Genomic DNA, 17,634 nt, shown 5'->3' on the forward strand with positions numbered 1-17,634 from the left:
CCAAAGAAGGCCTGTGTATCTGGGGGTCAGGCAAGATAGAGTATATTTGACACCAGTCAGGAAAGTCAGGTGGGGTCAGAATATGCAGATCCTGCAGGCCACAAAACCATAGAGAGGTTTTAAATGTGAGTTTTTGTGTTTTAGACTGTGTGGTGGTAAGATAATCATGTTTTTAAAAAATTATTCTGACTGCTACATGCAGAACCAAATCTCCATCTAATGGATGAAAAAGCAGGCTTGAGGGCTCAGAGTGAGGGAGGAAAGGAAAAAGTTGTGAACCATATATTGTTGATTTACCCTATATACAAATCTGTTACTATATATAATGTGCTTAGATAATGCCTTTGATACACTAAATACAAGTGAACGCTGGTTATTACTATTATGATTATCACTCTGGTATGTCATTCTGAATGTATTTTTTTGCAACTATCCTGTGGAGTATTGTTATCTACATTTTAAAATGAGGAAACTAAGACTCAGAGACGTTAAATAACTTCTTACTATCTCTCAGTTAACATGTAACAGAGCTAAGATTCAAAGCCTATGGCCTTCTTGAATTAAAAAAAAATGATAAGGAGAAGTTGGCAAGACAAGCCAAGTTTTCTAATTAGGATGGTTCTATCCCCTAAGAAGCCCAGAAATTGTTGAAACTCTTAAATTTGTTCTAGAGTTTCTCTTAAGGAGATTGTTTGGGTTATTTGTATTTATTTGACTTTCACAGAGATATTCACACATTATTCATTCTGCACCTTTTCAAATTAATAAAATGTGAAGTTCACAGCCGTATTTTTTTCTAGTATAGACTACAGGGTGACACGATTGCCAATGATATAAACACACACACACACACACACACAAACACAACCTCAGGCGTATTCTGATATTTTTTTCCCCAGACAAACTTTAAGTAAGTATAACTAGTTTCTGGCGACACAGTGATGTGTTTGAGGAAACCACTCATTGCTTAAGGTAATGTGAAAAATAAAGCAAACTTCAATATCTAAGAAAACGCATGGGGCATGGGACTCAAAAACAGACGGCACCTATCATGTGCAGAGCATTACAAAGAACTTTATTCAATGGTCACATTTCATCTCAGCATCCTTGTTATAGATAAAACTGGGCATAGAGCAATTAAGTGACCTGGCACTGCTTGCTTGGCACCTTGGCACATAACTCATGTCTTTTCCACTATGTCCCAGAGCCTCCTCCATGATGTTAATGTTTGACAAATGCTATTTTCCTTACCCATTGTCCTTATTAGGTTTACAACAAATTTAAATACATGCCATTCTACCCTCCCATCCTGAAATCTGGTGATAGTGGGTGAAGCAGAAATTGTTTTGACATAAGCAAAATGGGGTTTCCATTTTAATGAAATAAATCAGTGAAATTTAATTTTCACAAACAACTTTAAAAGTTCTTGTTGTTGCGGTGTTTTTTTCTATATGATATAGGATGTTTCATCTGATTAATATACAAGACAGCAACTGAGTAGACCAAGTGTTTAAATTTTCAAAGTCTAAGCAGGCAGGAGAGGACAGGAGAACCAATCAGAAATACAAAAGTCATCTAGGCAGTTTCTCTATGGCTTTAGATCTTTAGTATTGGAAAAGTTCTCCTGGAGATTTTGGTCCATGCCATTCTTTCATTCCTCTCCTCCCCTCAATATGTATAAGGACTTACTAAGTTTCTCTCCACAAGGAAGAAAAGATTTCTCGGTGAACCATTTCCTTTTGCCATCAATACATTTTTAAGGGGAAATATCCAACTGTAAAAAAAAAAATCTATGAGATATCAATGTCTAGGAAAAATACTACCCTCAGTCTCAATTCAAGGGTGATCTCAAATGTTTACTCCCTTTCATGAAGGTACTCATAAAAAATTACCTTATGGTATAATACACGCTTCCTTCATTTTAAACACACAGCCCCCAATCTCAGGATTCTACTTGGAGGATGAAAACAAGAGTGGGTTTTCAGAACAGGCTTGTCGCCAGCTCAGTTCCAAGACAGTGTGGCTAGACATGAGTTGGAGTCACAGTACCTCACCATCCTCAACCCTCTTCAATCAAATACCACTAGCAGGACAATCCTTAAGCCTTAAAAATGCCCAGCCAGTTGCTTTTCTTGAAATTGTTCTTTTTTCTAGGATATGTCAGATCTAAAACACAGGCAAATCACATATAGAAGGCATATAACCAGCTTCTGATTGTAGAAATGTTGAATTCTGCAGTGCTTAGCTGAAGGGGAATTGCCAGAATGTTTACAAGGCACACATACACGTATGCATAGCATGCTAGGTTAGAAGGCAGCAGAGAAGGTCCCCAGAAAAAAACAGGAACTGGGGAAGGCATAGAAGGCTCAGCCTCCCTCTCTTTAAAGTATTAACTTAGGACCCCCAGAAACCACATTTCCTGTAGGTGCCGAAAGTCAGCTGTGTTCTTACTGCTCTGTAACCCAAGTACAGACTCCAAGTGAACCAATCCAACAATCAGCAGTCCCTAGTGATGTACTAAGCTAATTCTATTTTGCTAATTGCTTTCTTGGGCACGGACCAAGTTATCAAACAGACAGTGACAAAACAGAGAGCTCGGAAAGATGTATGTGGCAGCACCTACTGATTTTTTTTTTCCTTGACACGAGTTCCAATGACTTGTTTGCATGTTAAATGAAACAAGGAAAATTGGCAAAATATTTCTGAGTTATTTTCCAATTAGCTGTGTCAGCTTTGAGATTACCTTTGCAACATTATTCTGTTCTTCAGAAAATACTTCCCTTTCCTTGTACAAGACAGACTGATTTTAGAAGCAGATCTAAGTCTGTCGGATACAAGCTTTTGCCAGGAATGACAGTCACCTAGTAGCTACAGAAAGCAGCATCAGCAGAACCTGTGGGAAGTCAGACACCAGCCCACTTTTCCCACCCACCCAGATACTCTCCCTCTCTGGTCTGTACCTTCCGTGTGGCAGCTGGAAGAAAGGATGGTGTTCGGAGGTCTGAAGATGTAAGGCAGGTAACGAGAGAAGCATTTCATCTTCCAAATAAAAAATAAAAATCTAAATAAAAAAACAGTCTCCTGAATCCATAAGGATTCTCTCGGCCTTTTAAGCTGGCTACATCACCAATATGTTTATGTAGGTTCTTTCCCAGATTTGCAAAGCTGGGGTGCCCGAGGAATAACTGGAGATGGGTCCCATTTTGCCATCAGCGCCAGGAAGCACTGCCTTACATTTCTGCATGCAGCTCAAACTCAGAAGCCCCCAAGCAAGCCGGGATATAGCCTCTTCATTGGCTGAAGCTCCTCCGAGCAGGATTTGCTGAGTAAGTCAGTCCTGCCTGTAAACACACGCTGAAATGCTCTGCCTGAAACCTCTACCTTTTCCCATGTGGTGAGTTTCTCTTTTCGCAAGAGAAATCCAGCAGGATATGGGAGTAGTGAGGATAAGTGACCATCTCTTATTTAGCTGAAAGATCAGATGAAACAAAGACAGCATAGTGTTCCGCCCTGGAGAGAGATGGCTGTTAAAAGGAGCTACCCGTAATGCCATGGATCTCAGGAATATTAAAGTACAGTGCAATGAAATGGGTCTCTGTCCTTGCTTAATCTAGATTTAGTTCTATTTTTTAAAATGCTAAAGCCCAAACAATAGGACCATTTATCATTTAGGTGAAGCCCAAAGCTGGGTTGAGTAGTCGGTGACAGGGGGCTAACACAGATAGATTCTGTGCTCCACTGCTGCCTCTTTCTTCCCCTGCCAGCCTTAACAGTGAAGCAATAACTTAGTTCTGAGTTATTCACTCTCCAAATAGAAAGCCACAACACAAGAATAGAGACTAAACCCAAAGGAACCGACCCTTCATCAATCCATGTACCCTGATGGCATTAAAAAACATGGAAAAACTAAGTTGATCCAAGGACTGCACAACTTTACCAAAACTCTGAGATTTCAAATGAGAGATAGAGAGAGATACAGAGACAGACAGAGACAGACAGACTGATATTATTTAAGGACATGACCAACCACAAGGTGTAAGTAATTTGGAATGGGGAATTGGTTTGGTTTTGGCCCATGAAATAATAATGACTTTGGAAACCCTATCACTGGAAGGCAAGAAAGCACAGGGCTTCAGTTTGGGGTTTATAAGTTCTGTCAAAGACACTATTGTATATAATGAAGAGAAAGAGACAAATGTCCTTCATGCCGCATTCAGAGGCACAAGGAAATGATTTAAATGTCCATAAAAGAAAACCAACATTTCCCTGAGTAAGATTTTTAAAAATAAAATAAAAGGGTTCCTTGAAAATCTGATGGAAAAATATTTAAGCCTTTATGGGCTCGCTTCCTTACAAAAATATTTAACTCAGCATTGGAGAAATGTGCTGGTCTCCCCAGGAGGGAAAAAACAAAGTCATTAGAGTGCCAGAATAGCCCATGGTCATGTCAATCCATTCCCCCACCAATATGCCACCTCTCTGGCTCTTGGACTGTTATGACATGATGACAAACTGCCGGCAGAGTCGGGCCATTTGGTTCTGCAATAATCATATAACCTCCTTAGACCCAGGACTTGGCAAGGTGGGGCCATCCTAAGTAAGGTGCTGTTTAAACAATGCCTAAGTGGTCTGGTTTGTTTGTGTAAGTAATTTCAAACTCGCAACACAAGAGTATATGCAGGAGTGTCTTCCAAAGAGACACTTCATATCTAACCTCTGGCCCGCAGGGTGAGAGTAGAAGGAGTGTGGGCTTTGGGTTCAATCTGACCCGGACAGTTTGCAATCCAGTGCATTCACTTAGTGGCCAGGTAGAAATGAACAAACTTGAACACTGCAAACCTCAGTTTCTCTATCTATAAAATGGGAACAATAGCAAGGTTTTCCTCACGTATTCTTTTTTTTTTTTTTGGATAAAAATAACTTTATTGGTATATAAAAAGCTAAGCTAAGGCTATATGAAGGCTTCATCTCTGGCACTTGGAAAATAGATGCCAGATTTTTTTTTTCTTTTATTTTTTTTATTTTTTATTTTTTATTATACTTTAAGTTCTAGGGTACATGTGCATAACGTGCAGGTTTGTTACATATGTATACTTGTGCAATGTTGGTGTGCTGCACCCATCAACTCGTCAGCACCCATCAATTCATCATTTATATCAGGTATAACTCCCCAATGCAATCCCTCCCCCCTCCCCCCTCCCCATGATAAGCCCAGTGTGTGATGTTCCCCTTCCCGAGTCCAAGTGATCTCATTGTTCAGTTCCCACCTATGAGTGAGAACATGCGGTGTTTGGTTTTCTCCTCTTGTGATAGTTTGCTAAGAATGATGGTTTCCAGCTGCATCCATGTCCCTACAAAGGACGCAAACTCATCCTTTTTTATGGCTGCATAGTATTCCATGGTGTATATGTGCCACATTTTCTTAATCCAGTCTGTCACAGATGGACATTTGGGTTGATTCCAAGTCTTTGCTATTGTGAATAGTGCCGCATCCTCACGTATTCTTGAAAGAAGTGAGACAATAAGCATAGAGATCTGGCACACTGCAGGCACATGATAAACCACCAATGTTGCTGCTGTTAGCCTTCTCTGAGCTTCTGTGCTGTACACCAACCTAAGAATAGCGGAAGAGGGGATGTGCTTAGGAGGAGTGATGCTGCAGTTACACAGCCAGGGTTTAATCCTGCCTTAGACATTACTCACTGTGCGATCTTGGGCAACTTACTTAACATATGTTAGCCTCATTACAGGCCTAACAAGGATAATAATAGAACCTTAAATGATATTGTTGAGGACACAATAGGATAGTTCATATAAACGGCTTAGCTCAGCGTCTAACACATGGTAAGTGCTTCCTAAGTTTAATTACTATTGTCTATAACAGTAGTACCAGCCCTTAATTACGGCATATTACTTTATTTCCTTACCTATCTTATCTAAATAATGAAAGTGCAAACTCTTGAGGGGAAGATCAATGTCTAATTCGTCTTTATATTCCTTCTGCCTCACCCAGTGCCCGCACAAAGTAGACAGTAAAGAGTAGGTGAGTAAGTGAATGGATGAATGGATAAATCAATATATATGGGTAAAGCTTCTGGAAGATATTTTATACTTTTTATGTGTGTGTGAAGGTCCTTTACGGCACAAATGAAGTGGATTTGAGCCTATCATAAAGCTGGAATAGATCATTCTTTATGGAATTTTTAGATAGACATGTTTCAACTTTAATTGTGTATTTCAGTCTTAAATAAATGGTAGGCACTTAGTGAATACTTTCTAAGTCAATAGTAGGCACTCAGTAATTACTTCCTGAGTGAAAAAAATACTCACTGAGGATGCTGGCCATAGCTATCCGCAAAGAACTCAATAAAAACAAAACAGAACAAACAAAACACTGTCTTCTCCATTAGAAGCAAAAAAACAATGGGACTAGAACTCAAGTTCCAAATAGGCCTCTCCAAACCAGCCAATACCTCTTGACCTCAACTGAAAATATGTTTTCAATTCAAATCTAAAATGATTGATCTAGCGTAAGGCCTAGGCACCTATCTACCCACACGCAGAATGGGCAAGAGGCAGAAAGAACAAATTTGAAACTTCTTTGGACAGGTGAATCTGCTGCAAGTAGTTTGCACTGCACCATTTGAACTGCTTCAGTGTGCTTCTTGTCTACTTGATTCTCTCAACAATCCCATTTTACAGAAGAGAAAACAGGCCAAGGGGATATAATAATTTATCCACAGGAGATCCCGTATTTCCGCACGGGAATCACCTGATGAGCTAGTGACGAATGCAGATTTCACAGTCCTTAAGCCAGTGGATCCAGATTCCCTGGGGAGAAGAAGTGATTCTTCCTTGAAAGTTTGAGAACCTCTGGAGTAAGATGTTTAATTTCACACTCTGGCTTGACAAGTTTGGGTAACGGAAAGTTTTCCAAATACCTTTGTCCTAAATCACGTATCCAACAATTTGTTGCCACCCTGATGATGTATCAGGCTGAGTGATGGGGACACAGGATATGAGATACCACTGCTGCTCTAAAGAAGTGCATATTCCAGAAAAAACAGAGACGAATGAACTGTTTTAATACAGCCACATATGGGCTATGACAGCAGGAAGAGGATATGAAAAGATTCTTTGGGATTATAAAGCCCCAAAAGGTAAATGTTAGAGATCCATGTTTTTGAATTAGGCATTATTTATAAAAAAATAAACAAAAAACAGCTCCTGTTAAAAGGCAATTATCTTACTGGGAGGCATAGCAAATGAAGAGTTAGCAGTCATTAACTCTGTAAGTGGCATTAGTCTCTGATACATCTAATGTCGTCACAGATAAGAGCAGGGTCACCAGGAGAGGAGAGGAATGGTGTCATCATAAGGAGAAGGGAGGATCTAAAGCAATGCCAGAGGTTTCTGGAGGGAGAGCCGAAGAGCAGAAAGAGGTCTCTGAAAGGGAAACCAGGAGCCTCAGAGGAAGGAAAGATAAAGGTGACCCATTTAGGTGCCATGTGAGAAGGCCCCTTGAGTGTGGCAGAGCAGAGTCCAGAGACAAGAAATTTCTCCAGATGATTTCTGCATGTCAGGTTCTGACAGTGGCAAACAAGCAATTAATTGCGAGTTTCTTGAGTGCTGTGCCCTGGACTAGGCTGCTCTAAACTTTTCTTTAGACTGACCTCCTGGGAGAGCAAAAGCAATCATTTCTGCCCTGCCAAGTCCAGCTGGAGCTCCTGCCTCCGGGCCAGTGGACTTGGAGTCTCCTAACTGCCTGTACCCACTGGTCCTAGTCTTGTTGCCTACTTCATTGAAGCCCAAGTTTTACAGAAAATTTACCCTGATCATTCTCTCTTTGTATGTTTTTATAACCTCCTTTGGGGGAAGGTTCATCATTACAGTTTTACATTTTGCTATGAAGGAAACTAAATCCCAGGAAAAAAAATTAGCTTATTTAATATTAATCAGGATGAGCCTGCCCAGGTTTTTACTTTTAAGTCAAAGCAAAGCAAATTCCTACTCCTTCTTCAAATCTTAAATGAAGTGCCACACCTCCGGGGAGAGGCTTCCTGATGCCTCAGACTGGATCAAACCCCCTCTTACAGAGTCGCACACACCATGTTCCTCTTTTAAAATATCGTTCCTTATTGAGCATATTTACTGAGCACCTGCTTAGGCCAGGCACTGTGCATAGTGCTAAGGAATTCATAGTAAACATGACGATAAAATACCTACTCTCAGCTAGGTGTGGTAGCTCACCCCTCTAATCCCAGCATTCTGGGAGGCCGAGGTGGCTGGATCACTTGAACTCAGGAGTTTGGGAGCAGCCTGGACAATAGGGTGAATACCCATCTGTAAAAAAATATACAGAAAATTATCCGGGTGTGGTGGTACCCACCTATAGTCCCTGCCACTTGGGGAGCTGAAGCAGAAAGATCACTTGAGCCTGGGAGTTTGAGGCTGCTGTGAGCCATGTTCACATCACAGCACTCCAGCCTTGGGGACAAAGTAAGTGAGACTCTCTCTCAAAAAAAAAAGAGAGAAAAAACCTACTCCTCCTCTCTTCTTTGGGTATAATAACCATTCCCAACATATACAATTCCTGAGCTGCTGTGAGGATTAAATGAGGTAATCCAGTAAAATTCTTAGAATTCTTTAATAATTGCTGTTTAGTATCTGACACCCTGGCCAGACTCTAAGTTACAAGAGGGTAAAAATTTGACTTTTTTTCTGCTGAATTCTGAGATCAAAGTTTGCTGCCTGAAGCATAACAGGAGTTTGATAAGTACATGCTGGATTGAACTGAGCTGAATTGAGTTGAACTGAAGAAAGAAAATTCTGACAATTTCCATCACACTTCCTACACCCACTAGCCAGTGTGTGAAATTCACAACTTGTTAGATTCTGGCCTGAAAGAAAGAGGATCCTCTCTGTGGTTAGTTCATTTACCCATTCATTCATACAATATAACCTTTTTAGCAGCTATTAAATGCCAGGCACTCTTCTAGGTGTTGGGGATACAGCAGTAAATAATATATTGAGGTTTAGTTCTTTGAGCTTATATTCTCAAAGAAAGAGGTAGCCAATAAACAAACATTACATCAACAAGGTTATTTTAGGTGGTGAAAAGTAGAATGAAGGAAATAAAGTGGAACATGGATTAGAGAGTGACTGCTTTGCTTGATGGTCAGGGAAGGCTTCTTGGAGGAGGTGACATTTGAGTTGAGGCTGAAAGACAAATTAATGGCCAAGGAATGGATTTGGCCCTCTCATTTACCCCACTAAAGCCTGCAATTTATCCTCACAGAGATTTCCTCTTCTAATTTAACTAACTACCTACATACTTTAAAAATAGTTTATTTAACATTTGTTTCACTGCTTTAATATAAGCTCTAGGGGGACAGGTCGTGTGTTGTCTTTCTCACTCATTGCATCCCCTAGACCTAGCAGAGCAGTCAGGAGTGAGTTGATTCATATTTCTGATTGGCAGTCTGGACTGATGATTCAGCCAGCTCTCTTGGCATGTGACTAATGCAAGAGAGAGGTGGGCAGCTACAGATAAGACTGAAGAGGACTTTGAAGATGGGGGTCGGCTCCATTTAGAGCAGCTGCTACCAGGCAGCAGGGGGAGAAATAAAGCCCAGTGCCTCACAACAGAAGAATCTGGCTCTCATTAAAAAGAATGAAAGAAGGAAAAGCACAACAAAGCCAAATATGTTTTCCACCAAATTTTCTATAGTAACTCTCTTAGTACCTAGAAAGAGTAGACAAATAACATCTCCTGATTTATAAAGGGAAGTCAGAGCAGGTAGGCAACGGGGTTTTGTTTGTCTGTTTGTTTTGCTTCTGAGCCATGGAAACATGATTTGATTTTAACAGATGATGATAATGCAGTCATGTGCCATAATGACATTTCGGGCAACTGTGGACTGCAAATATGAAGGTGTCCCCATAAGATTATAATACCGTATTTTTCCTGGACCTTTTATATGTTTCGATATGTTTGGATACACAAATGCTTGTCATTGTGTTACACCTGCCCACAGTATTCAGGACCGTGACATTCAGGACCGTACAGGTTTGTAACCTAGGAGCAATAGACTGTACCATCTAGGTTTGTGTAAGTGCACTCTAGGATGTTTGCACAATGACAAAAATTGCCTAATGATGCTCTTCTCACAATGTTTCCCCATCATCAAGTGATGTGTGATGGTAGTAGTAATAAGAGCAACCACCAAATCTACATTCATCTGAGTTCTTCATTCATCTGAGTGACCAGGTTCCAGTTACTCTGCTAAGTGCTATACCTAGAATATCATGGAATCCTCCTGAAAAACCTATAATAAAGTAAATATCATTATTTTATCTGTTTATAGATGAGGAAGTTTACACAGAGACATTAAATAAAGTCAACTGCAAACAAGTGGAGGAGGTAAGATTCCAGTAAAGGCTTTCCGCTCACTCCTCCCCTCAGGCTGTCCCATGCCACTGTGTTCTCTGAGTTGCCTGATCTGAACATTATTTCCCCTGCAGTCTAGTATAGGACATGGCACCAAGACAGAGACCAAGATTTTGTATCTACTTATTTGGAACTTGTGGGTATTTGATTAGGGTTGGGCAAATTTACTTCTGACCTGTTGGAAAGAAAGGGTTTGCCAATGACTACCATAATCATGTAGAAGAAATCTAGCCAAATCCACACACTTACCTATCAATGCCTCCAGAGATCCTATATGTGTTGAAAGTTTGCTATTCCTAGGACATGGTGCCAAGGACTGTGAGATTAGATGCATGTATAGGCATATAATGTAAAAGGGAGGGAGGGAGGGAGGGAGAAAGTGGGGAGGAAGAGAAGGGGAAAGAGAGGAAGGAGAGAAGGAAGGAAGGGAAGGGATGGGAGATAGAAAAGAAATATAAAATCAAGTAATAAATATATGAATATTACAGAAGGGCCAAAAGAGAGTAACAGATAAAGTGCATAGTAGAAAACTCTCACACCTAAATGGAACATTGGGACAGAATCCAAGAAGACTTCCTGGAGGTAGTGGCATCTGAGATAGGCTATGAAGGAGAAGAAGAATTTGCACGTATGAAGATATAAGTGGGAAGAGCCTTCTGGTAAGAGGTAAGAGTATCAGTTTTATTAAAACAGCTCAAATTCACTCTTTCTCCTATTTACTATAAATTAATATAATTATAAAAACATATTTTAAATACATAAAGCAGATTTCAGCTGCTGTATTTGGGCTATGCACTTATTAGCTCTCGTTTGGAAATAGTGGACTTTAACATTTCTTGTCCAAGCGGGATAAAAAACGTTCCAATTATTCAGTATACATAATGCCTTACAGCCTTCATAAAAAGAAAGCATTCCAAAGCAGATCCCAAATGTGCTTCCTGTTCTGCAGAGGAAAAAAAAAAAATGTCCTATCTGCTTCCTTCCCAGACATCTCTGCATTTTAATTAAATCATGAATATTATGAAAATGAACCAATATTCTGATATGAAACAATATTTTAAAAGGATAACTGTGACTCTGATATCTATTTTGGCCTTAGAGCCTTCCCCAGGATTAGGCAGCATATTTCTTTTTGGACAGATGAGCACGTTAGAGGATTTGAAAGGAACCCAGGACACGAATCCAGGTGGCAAGATCTTAGTTTTCTGACCTGTAGGCTACCCCTTAGAGATACAGAGTCGGCATTTGAGTAGTTGGGTTTAATGTCTTTTCAAGAAAACACTTTTAACCCAGTTTTCCTCTTGATTCTGAGAGGCCATAATAGTAAATCTTTTAGGAGGTAGCAGGGGAGAAAATGCTGTACCTGTTGTTCTTACAGTAAGGGACCAGATTTGCTCATTGAGGGAGGACCTTCCCCTGGGAGTGTCACACTGCTCACAGCAGCTTGCACGAGAGTTCTGTTTGGCCTGCAGAGTATTATATTTTCTAATTCAAACTTCATGCCTTTAAACAGGGTATGTACTCACCAGTTCCTCTACATCTTGATTACATCTGGAGAGATTTACACAATTACTTTTTCCTTTGCTGTTTCACTCTATGAGTTTTGCTTTATGGCAGGGTTTCTCAACCTAAGCACTATTGATATTTTGGATAAGGTAGTTGTTGTGTGGTTGTATGGGGGAGATGGGGCTGTTTTAGGAGGTTTAGTAGTGTCACTGTGCTCTACCCAATAGATGCCAGTAGCACACCTCCCATCTCCCAGTCAGGACAATCCAAAATGCTTCCTGACATCAGTGAACATCCCCGGGGTGCAAAATTACCCTCCCACACCCTAGATTGAGAATCATTGCTTTACAGCAATACGGCCTCAGAGACCTGGGCTGTGATAATGGACACATTAACTGCACATTAGGCAGCATAATGAGAGTAAATAATATTTTGATTAGAAGAAAGGCGAACCAAGATCTGTGTGTAATTCTTCATACCTTAGTTTCCTTGCCTCATTCTCCCACAGGTCTGGTATATAAACCAAAACAATCTAGTATATGAAACAATATTTGTAAATGTGTTTTGAAAACTTAACCATATAAGGTTGTTACCATTTGGTCTTACCTAGCTCTTTAGGCATCCACTGATACCGGCACATTGAAAAATGGCAGCTCTATTCTAGGATAAATCATTTAAACTAGAAGGCATTCCATAAACCAAATGCAGTGACAAGGAGTTGAACTTAGCAGTGAGAAATGTCACTTTGGGCACGAGAATGAATTTTCTTGGAGTCTCCTGTCTTCTTGGTATTTCTTGCTGATTGGAAAGCTAGCATTCTTTCATTTATTTAATCATGCATTTATTCAATATGTATTTGTTGAACATTAGTAGATGCCAGGCATGGTGCTGGGCACTAGGAATGCTTACACAACTTGTAGTTGTATATCAGCAAGCAGTTGTAGCAGACTTGTCTTCATGCAGAGTATGGACTAATAGAGAAAACATACAAGGAGCAAGAAAATGATAATGCATTTGGCAAGTGTATGATGGAGAACATTCAGCACCTTCTACGAGGGCCACCGAGCTCAGAGTTCAGGGTTAAGAAAGGCTTACTTGGGAAAATGAAACCAAAACTGAGATTTGAATGATGAATGGGGGTTGCCAGAAAAAGGGAGAGTGAAAATATTTCTGGCAAAGGGGATAGTGTGTGTGTCGTGCTGGAGGTGAGGAGATATGGCATTAGAGGACACATGGAACAGAAAGTACATGAGGAGAATGGTGAGTGAGGCTGGGGATATCCTAAGAGCAATGAAACCTAATGAAGCTTTTTGGGAGGCAAGTGACATATGTACACACTGGAGATACTACTCTGGATACAGTGTGAAGAATAGACTGGAGGTAGTCAAGACAATAAGTAGAGTGGGAGTAAGCCAAAGAGGCTGCTCCAATCTCCAGAGAAGAGAAGATTGTGTCCAAAGTAACATAGTGGCAATGGGGTTGGAGCGAGGTCGAGGGATTGGAGATACTGACCTATTTAGAGAAAAGAGGGAAAATGACATATGACTTAGTGATAGAGTGCATGAATATGAGTGTTCAAGGAAGTTAGGAAGGCAGAGCCAAGAACGATTCTTGGGTGTTTGGGAGGGCTTTTGGAGGAAGCAACTGGAGTTAACTACAGCCATTGTTACTATTGACAAAACTGAAAGAGTTTATGGGGCGCCTGGTGAGTGTGGGTCCATGAGCTCAATGCCAACAAGCATTATTTCCTTTAAATCTTGTTACACCCCTGTGAGATAGGATGTATTATTCTCAGGACTCCAAGGCTCAGAATAACCTGTTCCAGGACCCACACCTGGTAATAACAGGGTCCTGATTTGGGCTGGAATCAAACCCGAGAGATTGACTCCAAAGTCCGGTAGTTAAGCCTGCTCTCTTACCCACCACATAGAATATTATTGATTCCCTTGAATGTTTACCTTCTAGGTTTAAATCATAAGTTTACTGGTGACTAAAGATAGTTTTGGAGGAACCATTCAATCATTTAAGCTCTTCAAATCTCAGTTCCCTCTGCCAAAATCTAGGTATTGGTATATCTCCTTTACAGGGTCTATGGAGTGAGTAAGTTAGTGCTAACACTAAAAATGACAGAGCAAGCATTTATTGAATGTTGACTGTATTCCATGCTGCGCTGTAAATACTTTACATGTATTAGCTAATTTAATCCTCACAAGAGCCCTGGATGTAGCTTCAGTTATTATCCCCATGTTACAGATGAAGAAACTGAGGCACAGATACATTAAATGCCATACTCATATAGCAGATTTGCTGGAATGCAAACCTGGGTGAGCCTTTTTGGAGCCTGTGTTCTTCACTATGGTGTCATGCAGCCTCTGCTAAGAAGTGAGACCTTAAAAAGTGCTTGACACACCGAGAGCCTAGCACCTGGAATGCTAGATGTGCTCCATGCTGACTATCATTTTCCTTCAGTGTTAAGCTGATCGAGTTTTCAATAAGTGCCAGGCACTGTATTAGACAAATAAGATAGACATGCCTCCTGTCTTAATGCCTTTCTTAGACTACTAGAAAGCCGTTTCTAATCATGATTTGTTTGTTTGTTTGTTTGTTTTGGTATCATCAAGCCTCCCTTGCCCATGAGAAACTGGGAAATGTCAGCAGTTTCTGAGGAAGGCTTTAAAGAAGGCCAGGGAAGCCAGGGTTCATCAGCAGCCAAATACACAGCCTGAACCACTCTGCTGATGTGATTAGCCTGGGTGTTGGCCAAAAGACCACACCAAGGCCCTTGGAGGGCTACTGTCTTTCCTCCTTTCATATTTGTGCATTTAATCACCACCTAGGTTAAAGAAATCATCTGGCTGATAGAACAGAGGCAGAAAATCCTAACATCTGCTTGATGGTCAGGAGGTTTTTATTTTTAATTGACAAAAGTTGTCTAAATTTATAGTGTACAACATGGTGTTTTAACATATGCATTACCTCCCATACTTATTAATTTACTTCTGAGAACACTAAAAATCTACTCAGCAATTTTCAAGTATACAATACTTTCTTATTGACTGCAGTTACCATGTTGTACAGTGTATCTCTTGAATTTATTCCTCCTGTCTACCTGAAATTTTGTATCCTTTGTATCCCCAACCTCCTCTTACCCCAACCCCTAGTAATTACTACTCTGCTCTCTGGTCTATGAGCTTGACTTTTTAGATTCCACAGATGTGAGATCATCTGGCATTTGCCTTTCTGTGCCTGGCTTATTGCACTTAACATAATGTCCTCTAGATTTATCTGTGTTGTCACAAATGACAGGCTTTCTTTCTTTTTCCAGGCTAAGTAATATTCCTTTGTTTTTCCACCAGAAGGGATATCAAAGAGAGACTCTAATCCCGTAAGGCCACAGGGGAATCTGAGTGGTGGAAACATTAAGTAGTAATGTGGAAGAGGAAACTCATAACTTCATTGTGTCTGTTTTCCTTTCTGTACCCCACCTTCTCCGTTTATAAGTGGGCAGATCGTCCAGAAAAGATCTCCCAGTTTCCTTCAAAGGAAATTCCTTCAAATTCCAACATGCTATGAATCTAAGTGTTTAATCGCACAGTTTCCTATTTGCTCATTAACATCATGTGGGTAAATAATACTTGGATTAGGTGTAAGAAGTGGTAATTAATTGTTCATGTTTGTTGATAATGTAGAGACAACTAGCTGTCTGTAATTTCCTTCCATTTGCGCCTAGAACCCTCTACAGGTGTTTATTGCTGTGCCCAAAGATGAAGTGTAATCTTTGTGAGGACTCAGGTGTAAATAATCTTTTTAGTAAACACATGGATCTGATGGCCATTTTAAGTTCATTTAGAGAGAGTTTACTAAGCAAATATTAAACATTAAAAAAACAATGATCTGGGTGGTAGAATGACGAGCCATTTTTATTTTCTTGTTATCTGTGTTTTCATTAGCATCACAGCTAACATTTACTTAGCATTCACTCTGTGTCAAGCACTGTGCTTTGTATAGATTATTTTATTTCATCCTCATGTCAAGCCTATGAAGGAGAAACTACTATTTTCCCATTTTACAGAGAAGTAAAGTGAAGTTAAATCAAAATAAAGTTATGCAATCTATTCAAAGTGACACAGAAAGTCGTTTCATTGGGATTCAAACCCAGGCCATCTGTTCTAGTACATTCTCTTAACTATGGTAAAGTCTTTCCACTGCTCTCAAGTTTCTGTTAGAAACACAAAGAGTATTACTTTATGTGAAAAAAAATGCAAGTTTTTAAAAAGTAATATTGTAATTGTTTTTAAAATAAAGTTTGTTATTTATTTTTTTCTGTTTTAGTTTCTTGAATTTGGTTTAAACTGCTATTAAATAGCAATCTTTTTAAAAGACATCTTCAGCGTGCTGTAAAATGCTTTTTAGAAAAATATTCTCTCTCAGGTACATCTGATGAGAAATTGCCCTTTACATGAATCATTGACTGAAAAAAGAAGAGGCACATAAATTCTGAAGCATGTGTGAATGGTAAGCTGTAAAAAATTGCCATCAGTTTTCCCTGGAAAATAGGGACTTAGTATCAATATTTGGAAATCATTACTGCTTGAATATCATTGGTATAGACCTGCCAACATAAAATTACCTGGTATATTTGATTAATGGTGTAGAGTGAGAAGTGCATATGGACAAATGATTGTGCCATAATTCTGGGAAAGGTTGCTTTAAATCGTAATCAGAAAAATCACTCATGAAACAATAGATAATAATGACCCTTAAGAAACAGCTAATAAAATTATGGAAATATCATCCACAGTAAAAAATAAAATGAAAAAACAACAGATCTTATGTTCCCTAAACTGTAAGCTGAAAGGATATGGTCAGGTCTCAAGGCTGCCAAATTTAAGTGATCTCAACAATGCCTTGAAAATTGCTTTTAGGCACTGAACAAAACTGTAACATTTACAAATTCCGATGGTGATCCTGGGCAAAGATAGCACAGTGAGCTTCAGACCACAGACAGCATTTTACTACAAGAGGTGAAGTATGAAGACCTCTACGTTGGAAGCAAAAACAAAACAAACGAAAATAGTTGAGTTTAGAGGTGAGGTTTAATTTTCACAATACAACTATAAGGAAGATTATGTTACTGAAAATTCTCCATTGAGGTGAAATGCCCTAGGATTTAGGTCCTAAAACATCAGAGTACTTCCATGCTTAGAATCCTGAAGGCTTCCCATTGTACCCAGAATAAAACACAATTATTTACCATGGCTTGCAAGCACACACCTGAACCTGCCTCTGCTTCCTTCCACGACTTCAACATAGACTCTTCCCCTACTGGCCGATCCAGGCATCCTGGCCTTCCTTCTGGCCATGCCTGGATTGCTTCTGTCTAGGGCCTTTGCGCTTGTTGTGTCCTGTGTCTAAACACTGTTCCCATGGGTTTTTTGAGCATGGTTTCTACTCATTATTTGGGTCTTAGCTTAAATGTCACCTCTTCAGAAAACCCTTCACAGAAAAATCATCTAATAATGTAGCATTCCCCATTCCCTCATTTAGCCATTCCCACATGAGATGGAGTCTTGCTCTGTCATCCAGGCTGGAGTACAGTGGCACGATCTTGGTTCACTGCAACCTCCACCTACTGGATTCAAATGATTCTCCTGCCTCAGCCTCCTGAGTAGCTGGGA

General features: G+C 39.9%; 1 protein-coding gene across 7 annotated transcripts in view; it reads right to left on the minus strand.

The window, feature by feature from the left end:
- The window catches only part of PPP2R2B (protein phosphatase 2, regulatory subunit B, beta), a 499,553-nt gene that overhangs the window by 470,443 nt on the left and 11,476 nt on the right, over nucleotides 1-17,634 (minus strand). The window contains exon 1 of one of the 7 annotated variants that reach the window (XM_011931488.1): nucleotides 2,961-3,483. The exons of 5 other annotated variants lie outside the window; for them this stretch is intronic. In XM_011931488.1, coding sequence (XP_011786878.1) covers nucleotides 2,961-3,039 — 79 coding nt within the window. In that variant the 5' untranslated portion in view covers nucleotides 3,040-3,483. Of the gene's footprint in view, nucleotides 1-2,960; nucleotides 3,484-17,634 lie in introns of those variants that run through there. One more of the 7 variants, XM_011931484.1, reaches the window with a different exon arrangement.

This window comes from Colobus angolensis, unplaced genomic scaffold (genome assembly GCF_000951035.1).
Source record: "Colobus angolensis palliatus isolate OR3802 unplaced genomic scaffold, Cang.pa_1.0 Scaffold90, whole genome shotgun sequence".
NCBI lineage: Eukaryota > Metazoa > Chordata > Mammalia > Primates > Cercopithecidae > Colobus > Colobus angolensis.